At 35.5% G+C, this 18,460-nt stretch overlaps 1 protein-coding gene across 1 annotated transcript in view; it reads left to right on the top strand.

Annotated features, from left to right (window-relative positions):
- The window catches only part of LOC115219457 (growth hormone secretagogue receptor type 1-like), a 73,670-nt gene extending 65,665 nt beyond the window's left edge, over positions 1-8,005 (top strand). Inside the window, exons 3-4 of the mRNA XM_036509417.1 lie at positions 5,259-5,692; positions 7,376-8,005. Of these exons, the coding sequence (XP_036365310.1) occupies positions 5,259-5,692; positions 7,376-7,939 (998 nt within the window). The 3' untranslated portion in view covers positions 7,940-8,005. The remainder of the gene's footprint in view (positions 1-5,258; positions 5,693-7,375) is intronic.
- The last annotated feature ends 10,455 nt before the right edge of the window (positions 8,006-18,460 follow it).

The raw sequence follows: 18,460 nt of genomic DNA, 5'->3' as shown, positions 1-18,460 counted from the left end.
ACACATACGAAGCTGTTTTACCCTGTAAATAAGACAAATGCGAAACTGTTTTACCCCCTTAATAAGACACATAGAAAGTTGTTTTACCCCGTTCATAAGACACATGTGAACCTGTTTTAACGCGTTAATAAGACACATACGAAGCTGTTTTACCCAGTAAATAAGAGACATACGAAGCTGTTTAACCCCGTTAATAAGAAACACACAAAGCTGTTTAACCCCCGTTAATAAGACACATGCGAAGCTGTTTTACCCTGTCAATAAGACACATACGAAGCACTTTTATCCCGTTAATAAGACACATACGAAGCTGTTTTTATCCTCGTTAATAAGGCACATATGACGCTGTTTTACCCCGTTAATAAGACACATACGAAGCTGTTTTACCCCAGTTAATAAGATACATACGAAGCTGTTTCACCCCCATTAAAAAGACACATACAAAGCTGATTTACCCCGTTAATAAGACACATACGAAGCTGTTTTACCCCCGTTAATGATACACAAACCAAGCTGTTTTACCCTGTTAATAAGACACATACGAAGCTGTTTTATCCCGTTAATAAGACACATATGAAGCTGTTTTACCCCCGTTAATATGACACATACGAAGCTGTTTTACCCTGTTAATAAGACAAATACGAAGCTGTTTTATCCCGTTAATAAGACACATATGAAGCTGTTTTACCCCCTTTAATATGACACATACGAAGCTGTTTTACCCCGTTAATAATACACATACGAAGCTGTTTTACCCTGTTAATAAGACACATATGAAGCCGTTTTACCCCGTAAATAAGACACATACGAAGCCGTTTTACCCCGTTAATAATACACATTCGAAGCAGTTTTACCCCGTTAATAAGACACATACGAAGCTGTTTTACCCCGTTAATAAGACACATACGCAGCTGTTTCACCCCCGTTATTAAGACACAAACAAAGCTTATTTATCCCATTAATAAGACACATACGAAGTTGTTTTACCCCGTAAATAATACACATACCATGCTGTTTTACCCCGTTAATAAGACACATACGAAGCTGTATTATCCCGTTAATAAGACACATATGAAGCTTTTTTACCCGTTAATAAGACACATACGAAGCTGTTTTACCCTGTTATTAATTTACATACGAACCTGTTTTACCCCTTTAATAATACACATACGAAGCTGTTTTACCCCGTTAATAACACACATACGAAGCTGTTTTACCCCGTTAATAATACACATACGAAGCTGTTTTACCCGCGTTAATAAGACACATACGAAGCCGTTTTACCCCGTTAATAAGACAAATGCGAAGCTGTTTTACCCCCGTTAATAAGACACATACGACGCTGTTTTAGCACTTTAATAATACACAGGCGAAGCTGTTTTACCCTGTTAATAAGACATATACGAAGCTGTTTTACCCCGGTAATAATACACATACGATGCCGTTTTACCCAGTTAATAAGACACATACGAAGCTATTTTACCCCCGATAATAAGACACATACGAAGCTGTTTTACCCCGTTAATAATACACATACGTATCTGTTTTACCCCGTTAATAAAACACATGCGAAGCTGTTTTACCCACATAAATAAGACACATACGAAGCATTTTTTCCCCCGTTAATAATACACATACCAAGCTGTTTTAGGCCGTTAATAAGACACTTACGAAGCTGTTTTATCCCGTTAATAAGACACATACGAATCTGTTTTCCCTGATAATAAGACACATGTGACGCTGTTTTACCCTGTTAATAAGTCACATACGAAGCTGTTTTACCCCCGTTATTAATACACAAACGAAGCTGTTTTACTCCCGTTAATAAGACACATACAAAGCTGTTTTACCGCATTAATAAGACACATACAAAGCTGTTTTACCCCCGTTAATAAGACACACACGAAGCTGTTTTCCCCCGGTTATTAGACACATACGAAGCTATTTTACCCCGTTAATAAGACTCATACGATGCTGTTTTACCCCCCTTAATAACACACATACGAAGCTGTTTTACCCCGTGAAAAGACACACGTGAAGCTGTTTAACCCCGTTAACAATACACATACGAAGCTGTTTTACCCCCGTTAATAAGACGTACAAATTTGTTTTCCCCGTTAAAAAGACACATACGAACCTTTTTTACCCCGTTAATAAGACACATACGAAGCTGTTTTACCCCGTTAATGATACACATAGGAAGTTGTTTAACCCCGTTAATAATACACATACGAAGATGTTTTACCCCCGCTCATAAGGCACATACAAAGCTGTTTTACCCCGTTAAAAAGACACATGTGAAGCTGTTTTACCCTTTCAATAAGACACATACGAAGCTGTTTTACCCCGTTAATAAGACACATACAAATCTGTTTTAGCCCGTTAATAAGACACATACGAAGCTGTTTTACCCCCGTTAAAAATACACTTACCAAGCTGTTTTACCCCGTTAATAAGACACATACGAAGCTGTTTTATCCCGTTAATAAGACACATACGAAGCTGTTTTCTCATGTTAATAAGACACATGCGAAGCTGTTTTACCCTGTTAATAATTTACATACGAAGCTGTTTTAATCCTTTAATAATACACATACGAATCTGTTTTACCCCCGTTAATAAGACACATTCGAAGCTGTTTTACCCCATTAATAATACACATACGAAGCTGTTTTACCCCGTTAATAATACACATACGAAGCTGTTTTACCCCGTTTTTAATACACACCCGAAGCTGTTTTGCTCCGTTAATAAGACACATACGAAGCTGTTTTACCCCGTTAATAAGACACATACGAAGCTGTTTTACCCCCGAAAATTAGACACATGCGAAGCTGTTTTACTCCGTTAATAATACACATACGAAGCTGTTTTACCCCGTTAATAAAACACATGCGAAGTTGTTTTACCCACGTTAATAAGACCGATACGACGCTGTTTTACCCCGTTAATAAGACAGATACGAAGCTGTTTTACCCCCGTTAATAAGACACATACGAAGCTGTTTTACCCCGTTAATAAAACACATACGAAGCTGTTTTACCCTCGTTAATAAGACATATACGAAGCTGTTTTACCCTGTTAATAATACACATACTAATCTGTTTTACCCCGTTAATAAGACACATACGAAGCTGTTTTACCCTCGTTAATAAGACATATACGAAGCTCTTTTACCCCCGTTAATAAGACACATACGAAGCTGTTTTACCCTGTTAATAATACACATACTAATCTGTTTTACCCCGTTAATAAGACACATACGAAGCTGTTTTACCCTCGTTAATAAGACATATACGAAGCTCTTTTACCCCCGTTAATAAGACACATACGAAGCTGTTTTACCCCCGTTTATAAGAGAAAACTAACTCAACTGAATAAAACTGGTAAGGGACATCTCCAGTAGGTATTATTCACCTACTAATGTAGGCTCTTTTTCACACTCCGCTACAAATGCATACATGCTTGTACAAATATTTGTGCGTGTGTATGTGTGTGCGTGTGTAGTTGCGTGTGTTTGCGTGCGTGTGTGCGTGTGTGTGAGAGAGAGTGAGAGAGAGACAGAGACAGAGAGAGAGGGGAAAAGACACGTCATCAGAATTTCAACTCAAATTCGTGACTGCTGGGCAAAATGACATCGTCTCGTTACAATATAGGACTGAGATGTGGACATTGTATATTGATATACATCGCATGACTAGCGACATATTTGATTTGATGCGAAATACTATTAACAACGTTGTTGGTCATTTTAGGATAAAAGAAAATTAATCTTTGTAACTTAGTTTTGGAAGCAATCTTTCAAGTTTGTGACAGACAACAGACACAAGCCTAATGTACGGTGAGATGTTTGCTTCTCAGTCACATGGGTCCAAAGTTCAATTGCGCAGCACCTTGGGCAAGGGTCTTCTTCTACAACGCCGAGCCAATCTAAGCCTTGAGAGTAGATTTGTCAGATGGAAACTGAAATATCCCTATATATATATATATATATATATATATATATAGTTAATCCAAACATGAAAACACAAAGAGGAAACACAACAACGCGAGGATGTGGAACAAGTATAGTGTTATTGGACGCTCAAGAAAGGAAAGAAAGAAGGAGGGCGTAACGTTTCAAGCGGAGCTCTTCGTCAGAAATATAGGAAAAGGAAAGATCCAAGGAAGGGAAGACGGAGGGAAAAAAATCACCAACGGTATACACGCGGTCACAAAACGGCCAAACTTCCGAATTCTTTTACATGACTTGAAAATCTTAAGGACCGCTGCAAAATTAGTGTGAATCTGAGAGGGGGACATGTTATGAAACCATAATTAACTGACCCTTCTCTATTTTCTTTTACTCCAAACCAGGAACTTTCGAGCACCCCGATTCGTGTGTGTGTGTGTCTGTATATATATATATATCTTATGTGTGTGTTTGTGTTTGCCAACCACCACACAACCCCCACCACCACCTCCACCATATGATAACCGGTGTGGGTTTGTTTACACACACATAATTTAGCACTTTGGCAAAAGCAACCGATAGAGTAAGTTCCAGGCTTTAAACGGTAATTGCTGGGGTCGATTCGTTCGGTTAAAATACTGCAAGGCGGTGCTCCAGCCGGGCCGAAGTTCGATGACTGAAACTTGTAAATGATATAAGAACTATATATGAAAGCCATGGGATTTGGTACCCTCGTTTTATTGCAAAAAAGAAGTAATTCATGTTGAATATTTGCAGCTCAGCAGAAAGGCTATTTCCTTCCTGGATGGGACGTCAGTCCATCACAGAATTACTCATCTTTGCCAGCTGAGTGGACTGGAGTAATGCGAAATAAAGAACACAACATATTGCCAGGTCCAGGAATCGAAACCACAAACAATGAGGTTGCCTGATCTAGTAGAAATAGCAGTCAAATTTTCAAGTTGCATATTTGTAAAAATAATGATAAGACTCACTTTTTACGATATACTAGATACGCAATATCTGAAAATAAAGGACAAAGGAGTCATGCTTGGTGTACAATATGTGATACTATATATATAATGATGTACAGCGTGTTTGTATGGTGATGTATATAATTAATTACTAAAGATATAAGCCATCAAAATCTTTTGCAAATCTATACAACGTATGTGTTATGATGTATATAAATGGAAATTAACAACAATATATAACTCTAAAATGCATATCCACTTATGTTCATACGTGGACACATTTACTCATATAATTCAATGTTATCAACGTCTTTATGTGTCTTATATTGCAGGCAGGTTTGTGTACTTCCTGGAAAACCTGAGCACCAGTACAACCATCTTAACTATCATAGCCATCAGCTTGGAGCGATATTTTGCAATTTGTCATCCATTATTAAATTACAGCATGTTTAGCGGCTCCCGGGTCACAAAAGTGATTTTGGCAATATGGTTATTGGCTGCCTTAGTGTGTTTTCCTTTCCTGCTGACTTCAGAGCTGAAAGAATCGTCATTCCATGATGGCAGTGAAGGATATATCTGCATCAATGACATCCATTTGATATGGCAGCATATCTATCTGTGGGTGATTCTTTTGCTGTTCTTTATTCTCCCACTTTTCCTGCTGATTATTCTCTATCTTCGAATCATCTGCACTTTGCTCAGTCAGACTCTTCAGGGAGCAGCCGACACTAGAAAGAATTGTGCTTCGATGAAGTCACGAAAGCAGGTATATTGGTCTTTGACCAAGACTTTGATTATCTTTCTTTGATTTTTACTTATTTCGTATCTCACAGGTAAAAGCAATTGCTAAATTTATATTCCATTTTCTGTGTGACATTGGCGAGATATTGTTAATTGTAAACATTTCATTATAAAGAGAACATCTATTCAACTAATTCAGGAAGTTCTTTTTAACTAACTCAGCAAATAGTAAATTGTCTCTAATTTTGCGAGAACAGAACAAAGAAAGCTATCTTTGAGACTGTTTTGCCAATGACATGTAGAAGTTTAAACAGAAAACCGAATTAATTCGTATTTCTGTGCTACACGACAGAGACTAGAAGCCTCTTATATTGTGCCTACATTATAGCTAGAAAGGAAGGAGATATACCTGTACTCTGTTATGTAGTCAACATCTAAGGAAATTCTAATGAAATTAGAAGCCCCAAACTGTACTACAGTGGAACAAGAGAGAACTTCCCGTGGAGAGGAAATAAAACCTTGAAAGAACCAAGTCGAGTAAATCCATTCACACTTTGTTCCATCCTATGCTCCCATTGTATTTAATTTATATTTTGTTTTCTAAATAATATAATCTCAATGTATAAATGTTGACTATTGAACGTGATTGAAGCGATTCAAATATATTTGCAGTAACTACATCATCATTCCATTAGAGACGAAGTACAATGTGATTTAAAACACTCTACACTAAGGAGTTGCAAATTATCTTTACCATCATGGCTGTGTGGTAAGAAGTTTGCTTCTCAAATAAATGGCTTCAGGTGCAGTCCCTCTGCGTGGCATCTTGGGCAAGTGTCTTATACTATAACCTCGGGGTAAAGTGATAGACGGAAACTTGTTTCACTTTCCATTTATGATTGTTTCCGTAAAATTGTTTACGATCTCGGAGAAAAATGATCTGAAATTTAATATAGAAAACTGTTCAATTATATTACCCATTCCCAATCGTATGCGCTCAATCAAATTGCCATAAGAATCAGTATCTTCATAAATTACCAGATAAAAGAGGAATACATATCGATCTAAGTAATTAAACATGGTCGTATGATTAGTTGAAATATGACAACCATCGCATTTAATGTAGAGACAGAAGATTCAAAGTCACTTAATAATATTTATCCGCACTTAAACGTGGAAGTTCTGCTAGAGCAAGCCATACTGCTGTAGGTAAAATGAGAGAAACTCTCATATTGGCTTTTGGTACAAAATGCACTCTTGTTTACATCGCTAGCGGGGAGATAACTCCCTGCCAATCCAGCGCTGAAGCCACCAGATCACATAATTTCGATTTTCCTTGGTCTTGTCAGTGAATCATTAGGTTGATGACGTATCTGGACTCAGTAATGTTTAGGGCTTATTAGCCTCCCTAGCGAAACATAGACATCCGTGTATCTAATGGACCAGTCACAGCAGAATAATTATATTGATGCATAGCTTTATGTAATAGTCAACGACAAACAGTACAGAAGGTAAATTACGTAGAGACGTCATTTTCACCTACGTGGTTCCTGAACCGTCCTCACTGAGTAGCATTCGGATATAGGCTTACTACCAATAACATCTGAGTGGAATTTGATAGACGGAAGCTACGTGAAACACGTCCTTAACTCTACAGAAAAGCAAATAATATTTATATACGAAATATATATTTTAAACTCTTTTGCAGGTCGTCTACATACTGGCTACGGTGGTTACCATGTTCTTTCTCTGCCTGGTGCCACTGCGGATCCTGATTCTGTGGAAGATCTACGCTCCTTATGAACAACATAAGTCTCTGCCGTTCGTGTCGTACCTCAACATCCTGCATACGGTTCGACTGCTAACATACTTCAACAGTGCCTGTAACCCTATCATCTATAACCTGATTTCCACCAAATTCCGAGCAGCTTCCATGTCAGTGCTCCGAAGGTGTCGAAGCAAAGACCAGTACATGAGCTCCAACACAAATCGTTTGGGACGGATCGGAAAAAAGGGGATTTGTGGCACGAATCAAGACAAAGCTTGCGGTGGTTGCGCTAAGGGTGGCCATCGCATTGGAGGTGGTGAGATTGGTGGCGGTGCTGGGGGTGTCGGTGGCACTAGTGTCGGGCAGGGCAGTGGTAGTATTACTACAGGTCTTACTGCGAGTAGCACGATAGCTTATCAAGGTGGCTGCCATTATCACTATACGGAGGATAGTAATTCGTTTTATGACACGGAACGTTCCAAGATGTCATCCACGATACTGTGAGATGTTACCTCTTTTTCAATAATATATATATATATTTATACACACACACACACACACACACACACATATATATATATATATATATATATATATATATATACAGACATATACGTAACTATATAAATATATTCATCTACACACACACACACACACACACATACACATATATATATATATATGTATCTATGTGTGTGCGTGTGTATGCTTGAATGCATGTATATGTGTGTGTATAAACATATGTACACGCGCGCACACAAACACACACACACACACATATATAAGTACGGAATAAGTTGTGCAGTGAACTTGCAGTGTGGAGTGGAAAATCCAACGTTTTGCACAAAGTCCTTCATCAGGTGAATAGTTAAAACAAGAGAAAAGTTAAAACAAGAGAGTTACACGTTCTCTGAATTAAAAAAAAACAGAAAATAAAGAACAAAAAGAAAACAGACAGCAACTGGGAATGAATGCAGAACCATAACACGTGAACAAGAAATGGTTATAAAATACACAATGTTAGAATGTAGAAAGAAAGAGGAATGGAACGGTAAGAAAAAGCGGTCAAATTTCAGAGTCATTTGAAAAGAAAAGATAAGAACAAAGGACAGTTGAAAACGAAGAAAGGGTTTAATGAATTAAGAGATGTAGGAGTAGAAGAATATATCTATCGTTAGTATGATGCCAAGTATTCTTTCACCTCACTTGAATTCTTTAAACTTGCTTGCTCTATCTCTAATCGATCGAGTATGAGACCCACAATATCTTGCGTTCCTTATCAACTGTAGTCAGGTTTTTAACTTAGGGAATCTAAAACTCTGTAGTGTATTAAGTTCTTTTCATTCAACTTTTCCCTGAAGAAGGAACTGGTTCCGAAACGTTGGATTCCCCACTCACCACGGTACGATCATTGCAGTTTTGTTAAAATCGATTTTACTATATATAATCAGTCTTGCTGACACACACCAACACCAGCCTGCTCGATCACATGCAAACACACACACACACACACACTCATATATATATATATACATACACGCATATAAATATATATATATAAATATATATACATATATATATGCATATATATACATTTATGTATATACATATATGCGTATATATATATATACATATATATATATATATATATATAAATAAATAAATATACGCATATATATACACACACACATATACATATACGTCTATATATATATATCATATATACATATCTATACATATATATATATATATATATTATACTAAGGTGGCTATTTCACAATTTACAACCAAAAGGCAACAAGTATAGTCGTCACTAAAGTGATGGATGGTGCTAGTAAACGCCAGCATTGCTAGAAATACGAGTCAAAGCAACTCTTAGCCACGTGAGAGTACTTTTCGAAGGACTGACAAGGGAGGTACGATCCCTACCTACAACAATCGAGAAGGACTCTCGCTTGTCGTAGTGAGGGACACTGTCTCCCTCGTAAGTCGTTAAAAAAGTACTCTCACGTGGCTAAGAGTTATTTTGACTCTTATTTCTAGCAACCCTCCATCACTTTAGCGACAACTATAATTGTAAACATACACACACACAAACCTATATATATATATATATAATATATATATATATATATATATATATATTATATATATATATATATATATATATATGTATATACGCATATGCATATGTGCGTATATGAATACATATGTGAACACACATACACGCGCAAAACAAAAGGAAACAAAAGATGGAAACTTTCAAATGATGAATTTTTATGTATAAATATATAGATGTTTATATTAATATATATTAATAAGTGAAAATTAAAATTGTATATGTATGTATGTATAAACACACACATACTCACACACAAACACACACATATTTTTTTGGTTTCAGTCATTTGACTGCGGTCAAGCCAAGCCCAGGACTTATTCTTTGTAAGCCTAGTACTTATTCTATCGAATAATTCTATCGTAAGCACACCAGCATCGGTTGTCAAACGATGTTGTGGCTGGGGGAGAAACGCAGACACACAAACACGCACACACACACACACACATGCACACACACACACACATCTATATCTCTCTATATATGTATACATGTGTGTGTGTGTATACGACGGCCTTCTTTTAGTTTCGTTCTACCAAACCCACTCACAAAGGTTTGGTCGGCCCCAGGCTATAGTAGAAGACGCTCGTCCAAGGTGCCACGCAGTGGGATTGAAACTGAAACCATGTGGTTGGTAAGGAAGCTACTTACCACACAGCCATTCCTGCGCTTATATATATATATATATATATACACGCACACACACACAAACATTATTTATTCAGTATTATATTTTCATCACGGTCGATCTTATCAATCGGTTTCGCTCTAGGGATACGACGAAGTGTTAGGTAACAAACCCCTGATATAACCTTACGCTCATCAGAGGTGGCCGATATGGTACGAAATATGGCGACTGATCTCTACTGTTGGAGGTAGAGGCATCCAGTTTGCGGTCATGCTTACACCCCCAGCAAAAACTTATGCACTACACATATCCAATTTCCACAAGAACACCTGCCTTAAGGACGCACGCAATTCCCACAAACACTTCAAGATAACTCTTGCCGACTTGCAGTATAACAAATCTAGTGGTGATGCTTTGGTACCAAGGGACATAACTCATAACTTAATCCCCCTTTTTGTTTCGATGCATTATCTATCTTCAGAGAACCGCAACCTGGATTGGTAGATCGACCGCAATGAATATATGATAATCTACACTTCGGATAATATACCCACTCTATTGACAGATATACGAGTGCATCTTTTTCCTGACTTGTGGACCTTTAGAGGACTTACTCATGCCCATATATATACATTCGTACATACACACACAGATTTTTATACACACACACACACACACACACATACATACACACACACACACACACATATATATATAATAATAATAAATATATACATAATTATAACAAGGGCTTGGCTTCGCACCTCACCACGCACTGAAAAAAATAGACGTTAGTGGTGAGGCGCAAAGCCAAGTCCTTGTTATAATTATGCATATAATCATAATTTACCTATGAGATTTTTATTTCCGTGCTGACCACCTGGTAAAAATTATTAATGATTTTTACCATTTAATATATATATATATAAATATATATATATATATATATATATATATATATATATATATATATTTAAAAAAGGAGATGTCGAACACGAGTGGTGATATATAAAAAAAGGAAATGAAGAAAATGCTGACAAATAATTGAAGTAATTTAAGTAATTTAATTAGGTGAAAGTTCTTTTTACCGGTTGCGCATTTGTTATGCTTATCAAAATATAAAAGAGAGATTGTTGGGTTGTATGGTATGACAACTATTGTGTCCGGTGGTATCCTCTGGGATGTTCTCTATTATGACAGGAGGTATATTTGGGCGTTGTGGTACATTTAAGGGTCGGTTGTTAGCATTGGCATTATAGTTGTAATTAAGAGGGTTAGTTTTGTTAAAGGGTCAGTTAGTGAATTGGGTTTATATGAATGGAGTTGGGGGTTATGTTGAATTAATTTACGAGGGTGGGGGTTAGCTGTTGGTGGATTTCGGAGTTTCTTGTTAAGATTTCGGATAACTTCGGCAATGTTGGTGGAAAAAGACAATTTTATAGATTAGGGGCTAAATATTTTTCTAAGGGGGTTTACCACAGGAAAATGTTCCCCTAAAGTGATTTCAGATGTTATTCTCCATAGGTCGTACATAAAATTCATCGCGTATACCGCACACACACACACACACACACACACACACACACACACACACACACACACACACACACACACACACACATTCTCTCTTCAGAAGAACTTCAGTAAAACACCTACATACATACATATGTGTGCATGCGTGTGCATTTATATACATGCATATGCGTATATGTGTGTAAGTCCTGTGTGTATTTCTGTGTATGTGCGTATGTGTGCAAATATTTGTAGAAATGTAAATGCTTATATATATATATATATTTATATATATATATATATATATATCACTATCTCTCTCTCGCTCTATCTCTGTATATATATATATATGTATGTGTGGGTGTGTGTGTGTGTGTGTATTTGTATCAATAATATAAGAAAACTTCATCAAAAGATAACAATAACAAAAAGAACATATCCTTCTATATTTTCATGAGACAGAAAAATATAATCCTACCTCGATATACTACTACTACTACTACTACTACTACTACTACTACTACTACTACTACTACTACTACTACTACTGATTATAATTTCTTTATTATTACTTCAAGTGTGACTTAACAGACAGAAGTTATTCAAAGTCTCTTGAAATCGTATAAAATGAAATCTGATGGAATGCACTGTATATGACATGTTAATATCCGAAGAGGAGAAGCACCTTCTTTAGACAATCACGGAACCCTATGGGTCAAGGATTATATCCTGATTACCCTGTTCCCCGGGCTACAAGCTTATGCTGAAGCTAGTTCTATTCACTTGGACTTCGTTTCCCAAAGTCATTTTCATCTAAACAAATTTATTGCAGCTCTCCCTCTCTAGCCTCTCACCTAACTCTCCGCCCTAATCGTTAGCAAGTAGAGAACTTGCAATAGTGAACGAGAAACTGGCCAAGAGTAAAGTGTCTATCGTCATTACTTTCAACCGCATCCACCATACACTCGCCATTGCTATAGTCACCGGACTTAAAGAAACTTACGATCATTCCTACTCAAATAAAACTGGTAGATCGACTTTCATGTTAGGCTCAGCTGATATTCGGATCCTTTCTGCGTGGAACAATAATCGTTCGACAAACTATTCAAGCCAACAATGCTTTGGCATTAAACAAGTGTGTGGAGTATGGTGTTTTTACGTTGCACACGTCTCGGTTGGCTCGACTGACAGTAACTCAGTGCCTGTATGGATTATCTGCATAAGGCGGTGCCTGACTCGGGGTTACATTACTAGGTGTTTCTTGAAGTGATCTATAATCAGAAAGGAGAAAATCTCTCCAAATAAGCCAATCAGTTTATTCTCGTCGATGCCCACCAATGCCCTCGAAAACCTCATTGCTCTTCCCCTATTATCCTTACATTCCTCGGTGGTTATGTACTTAGCACTAATAATGATATCATTAGAGGCGCCATAATTGATTCATACAGATCGGTGAATGACTAAAGTCGACCGCAGGTTTATCTCTAACTTAATAACTAAACTATATTTAAAAATATGGTCTTTAAAACAATATCAATGCCAATGCTAAAAATTATCTGCAATACAACTAAAGCTCATAAATCTAATTTTACAAATTGTCTTTCAGTCAGATGTGTTAATAATAATAAAAAGCAGTATAACACTTACTTAAAAAAATATTAGTGTTTATTTTTCCTCACGATGAAGCTTACATCACATCTACCTTTTTGGAATAATACATATTCAGTAATTCAACAGTTTAGCACTATTCAGGATAACAAAGTAACAATATATTTCTACTTGGTACAAAAGATGAAGTCACTTCAAGAGGTAAACTCATTCGTATATCTACGTTCTACCACAAAGATTGAATAACACCTATCAACAATATGAACATCGGCATCGCCTTACCATCACAAAAAGGTCTTTGATTTTCTATGCCAACTTTATTTGTAATAAACAAGAAAATGAAGTGACCTTTGACCTTATAGTATGTTTAGAGTATTCTGCTGAGGTTAACACCATTGTTTGCTCATACATCGTAAAGTCATTACGTCAATTCCCATTACTATAGTGAAGGTTATACCACCCTGATGAGCTGTTATTATTATTAACTATTGATAAATTCCTCAGGACCATCTCACAATTATTAACTACTTTTATTAACATTTTTCTGTAAAGTACAAATTCTACAATGTTGTTAATCAAATGATTGTTAAAATATCATACTTCATAACGCAGAACTTTGCACAGATATCAGCAAGAAAAAGCAAGAAATCCCTCTCAACTAGATTATATCTAAATAAAATAGCAACAGTCCAATTAAATGTAACTGCAAGGTGAACGAAATGGTTAATTGCGTCACGGTCAACACGAAGTAGATTTCAGCTTCACAAAGAGGATTAACAGCTAATACATTTAAAAATATTATCACACTAGAACAGATAAACGGAAGCATCGAATCATATTTGAAACTTTAAGTCAATCAATATGCTATTTTATTGTAAAACAGAAACAAGTCTATTCTTCGACAAACATTACATTAACGATTGAAAAGCCTTGCCAGATGTACACCTCACAAACTTATGAAATATCATCCTTAACCCCCACTCTCCATCTAACTTAAACGATACTCTGAATTAGTATCATCGTGTAGATGTTTAGAACGACCACGAGTATATTTCTTCACTTCCATTAATCTTTATATGTTCTAATGTTAACCATTACCCCATACTGAAAGACGTTTTGACATTAAATTGATTTTTACTAAAAGCAACATTTCGTACCCATTAAATTTTAACGAGTTATTAAAGTATCATAGCGTTCGCAATTCAGTAGTCATATCACACACATACTATTCAATGATACCAAATAATCTACCCACTCAGTTAATTGCTTCGTCTTAGACGCGGTTAGTGTCTCAGTATTTATGAATTTGCATATTTTTACTTGTACCTCATAATTTTCTTTTAAAGCCATCAAATTATTAAGTTTCACACACACACTCACAGAGTAAGTACAGTGAAATTCGTGAGATCCAGGTGACGACTCAAGTTAGGACTCAGGCGAACTCCAGGTTAAACAGGATGTATAAAGGAGAAAAACAATCAAGTATATCATAAGTCTGAAATTTGTGGAAAGTAAACTGACAGAATATAATTAAACAAAGAAGTGATGATATTGATATTACATTTATTATCCTGTTGCAATCGTTTCTATAACAAGTGAGATATTTAGATCCTTTAACGTGCTAGAATATATATATATATATATATATATATATAAACAATGGCCATAAGGCGCTTCAAGCGATATTAAACGAAAACCCAAAACTGTCATTTCATCATGGCTTTGAATCAGTGTAGTGCGATTGTACATGAGACAAACACAATCATATATAAAATTAGTGAGAGGAGTTTAGGATGTCATAGAGAAACACTATTTTGCATTACCTAGCTAAAGCTATTAAATAGATGAGAAGGCACATTTACAACTCGATATTATCGATTGTAATGCCAAAGCCACAAGCACAAACGAGACAAAGGATGGATAATGTAGTATGTATTCTAAGTAGAGGGGAAGGTATTCACATATGAGTAGCTGCAAACTCAGAGATATTATAAAAGAGATACTTAGCAGGGTGAGGGGTAAGTCAGGAGCAACATCAGAAATAACAAAATGATGGGGAGGTAAGGAGAAGCAAGGGAAAGAGAAAGACAGAGAAGGAAAAGAATATACGAGAAAAGATCTATGGAGAATCTAAAAATAAAATTAATACTTGATATTAAAGTGGCTGATTCACGTCCCATCAAATAGAGTTCTAAACTGAGTCAAAATGTAATAAGACAATGTAATATTAATAGCATAATTATGGTATAAGTCAGACATTTTAGGGGAAAAAGACAAGTCGGTCACATCTATTGGTGCTCAAATGGTGCTTATTTTATCGACCCTGAAAGGATGAAAGACAAAGCCAACTTTGGCGGAATTTGAACTCAGAACGTAAAAGTGGTAGAAATATCGCTTAGCATTCTGACCAGAGTACTAATTATAAAGTAGTAGAACAATATAATCATTATAATATACGGAATCAATAAATGATTATAAAACACTGAGGTGGGATTCATTAAGATACATAGGGATGAGATAATAATCGGTTGATTACTTTTCTCGAAATACTTAAAAGGATTAACAGCTAATACATTTAAAAAGATTATCATGCTCACGCCTTTACACACTAGAACAGATAAACGGAAGCATCGAATCATATTTGAAACTTTCAGTCAACCAATATGCTATTTTATTGTAAACAGAAACGAGTCTATTCTTCGACAAACATTACGTTAACGATTGAAAAGCCTTGCCAGATGTACACCTCACAAACTTATGAAATATCATCCTTAACCCCCACCCTCCATCTAACTTAAACGATACTCTGAATTAGTATCATCGTGTAGATTTTTAGAACGACCACGAGTATATTTCTTCACTTATACAAATGATTAAAAGTGGTTGCTAGAATATAAGTATGGAAATATTTCACAGAAGAATGATAGTAACAATGAAAATGCAAGTGCAATAGATAGAAATAATTGTATACACGCTAGCGAAATGAAATATTTGATTGCGGATTAATAAGTCATTAGATATATTAATTAGTCCAAACTTAGATATTAAGAATTCAAGTGCCTCTATTCAACACAAATTGCAACTGATACCACCCTCTCTAAACTGACCCGGAAATAGAGGAATGAACGTTTCTATATTTAAGGTGTGGAGTAAATACGCTATTTACGTATTATGTAACTTGCACCTATTATTGTAAGAATGTAAATGATTACTCTAATTAGATTTGAATATTGACGTTGAAGCCCTCATATAGCAGTATACTTTATCGGGTGTCTTATAGAAACATTTATATACTAAATTTATATGTAAACTCTGGTTACTAAAAGGGCAACTATATCGATCTTTAAAGTTACACATACTATCAGGTTTACTAGTTAGTGAAGAATTATTGGTTGTACTGCTACTAATGCTATAGTTACGAGAATATTTACTTCTCCTTCTGTTCTTCTTTCTTTTCTCTCCCTCTCTCTTACCCTCTCTCCTATTTACTTGTATCACGTTCCTCTAGACTCACCCCATTCACCTCATAAATTTCCCTTTGGAAAACTCATATTTGGATAACTTCTCTTCTATCTAGAATGCACAGTTCATTATCCGCCCTTTGCTCTTTTGTGTCTGTGGATTTGGCGACACAATCGATAGTATCTCTTTGTATATTAGCTTCTTGTGTATTTAATGTCTTTACTACACACATCTTTCTAGTACGTCAAACGAGTCACTTTCTCTCTAAGACATTCTAAGTCATTTCACTAATTGTAATTATTACTATGCTTATCTATCTACAATCGTATTGCACCGTTTTAATGACATGATGAAATGGCATCTTCGAGTTCTCTTTTAATATCACAAATTATCCAATAATCATTGTGAATATGTTCCATGGTGTTAAATGGTTTAACTATATCACTTATTACTGAAAAGATCGTAACAAAATAACTGAGCAATGAATGTATGGGCGATATCGCCATTCCTTTATTTGTTATATAATACACACGCACACATATTTATATAGATATACACACACATATATATTTATGTGTATGTATATATTCTGCATGAATACATATGTTGATATATATATATATATACATGCTTGCATTTATGTTTATATAAACATTTGCACACATTCACATAAAGAGAAATATAAATGTAGATATCCATATACACACATACAGACATACAGCAGCCAGACAAACAATGTTCCCTATTTGGAATAAATTAGAAATTCCTCAAAACCAATATCTTGCAATTATGTGTCACTTTAATAGTTCCGCCACAAGGTGGAACACCACTAGATTCACATTCAACATGAAAATTATTTATTTCAAACAATATTTCTCAAATTACTTACAATAAAATTAACAAAAAACAACAAATAATAATTTTTTTTTTGTGTGCCTTGTAACTAATTTGCATATATATCTTAATTTACCCGTTATGTTACCGTGAACTTATTTCTCATAATTCTTCAGTATCTCATTATTTATTCGTGATTTTGGCCAGGTCTAAACCGTACCCATGCTGATTTGTCCTTTTGATATGAAGCACGCAAAATATATTTTGTGAAGAAATAAGTTGTGAACCTTGGTCTAGCTGTTTCCAGTCGGTTAGTTATAAATAGGAAATCATATGGCTATTTATATTGATGTCTCTGAAAATAAGTATAATAAACCTGATAGCTACATAAATCATGATACTGTTAACTTACCAAGAAACCAATGTTTTATGAGAGAAAGAAATTTTGTGGAAATCCTTTGAAAAAATATTTTTATCTTAGTTACACCTTGTGATGTTAAGATTTTAAACGTAAGATTAATATTTTGTTTAAAATATAATTCTGTAAACCACCTGAATCTTACATAATTTCAAATATTTTCTGTTTTATCTGATATTCTATATTTCAAACTAAAGCCGTTTTCAGTTGATGAAGATCTTCGTAAATTGTCAAGAAAACATTTAAACGCATAAACATTAAGCATTCCCGAGCGTACTCAATTCCCCCTACCGTCTATACCATATATCACCATGTCCCCTATTCCTTCTTTTAAATTTCATATTAAAGGCAACCTCACTTGTATTGGGTCTTCCTTACTTTGTCATCACAATTCCCTGTCACTCATTATATCACATTCTTGGAACTTAAACAACACTGACCTGT

The sequence above is a fragment of the Octopus sinensis genome, linkage group LG14 (assembly GCF_006345805.1).
Source record: "Octopus sinensis linkage group LG14, ASM634580v1, whole genome shotgun sequence".
In the NCBI taxonomy this organism is placed as follows: domain Eukaryota; kingdom Metazoa; phylum Mollusca; class Cephalopoda; order Octopoda; family Octopodidae; genus Octopus; species Octopus sinensis.
The sequence above is the reverse complement of the archived record's forward strand: the minus strand, read 5'-3'. Positions and strand labels throughout refer to the sequence as shown.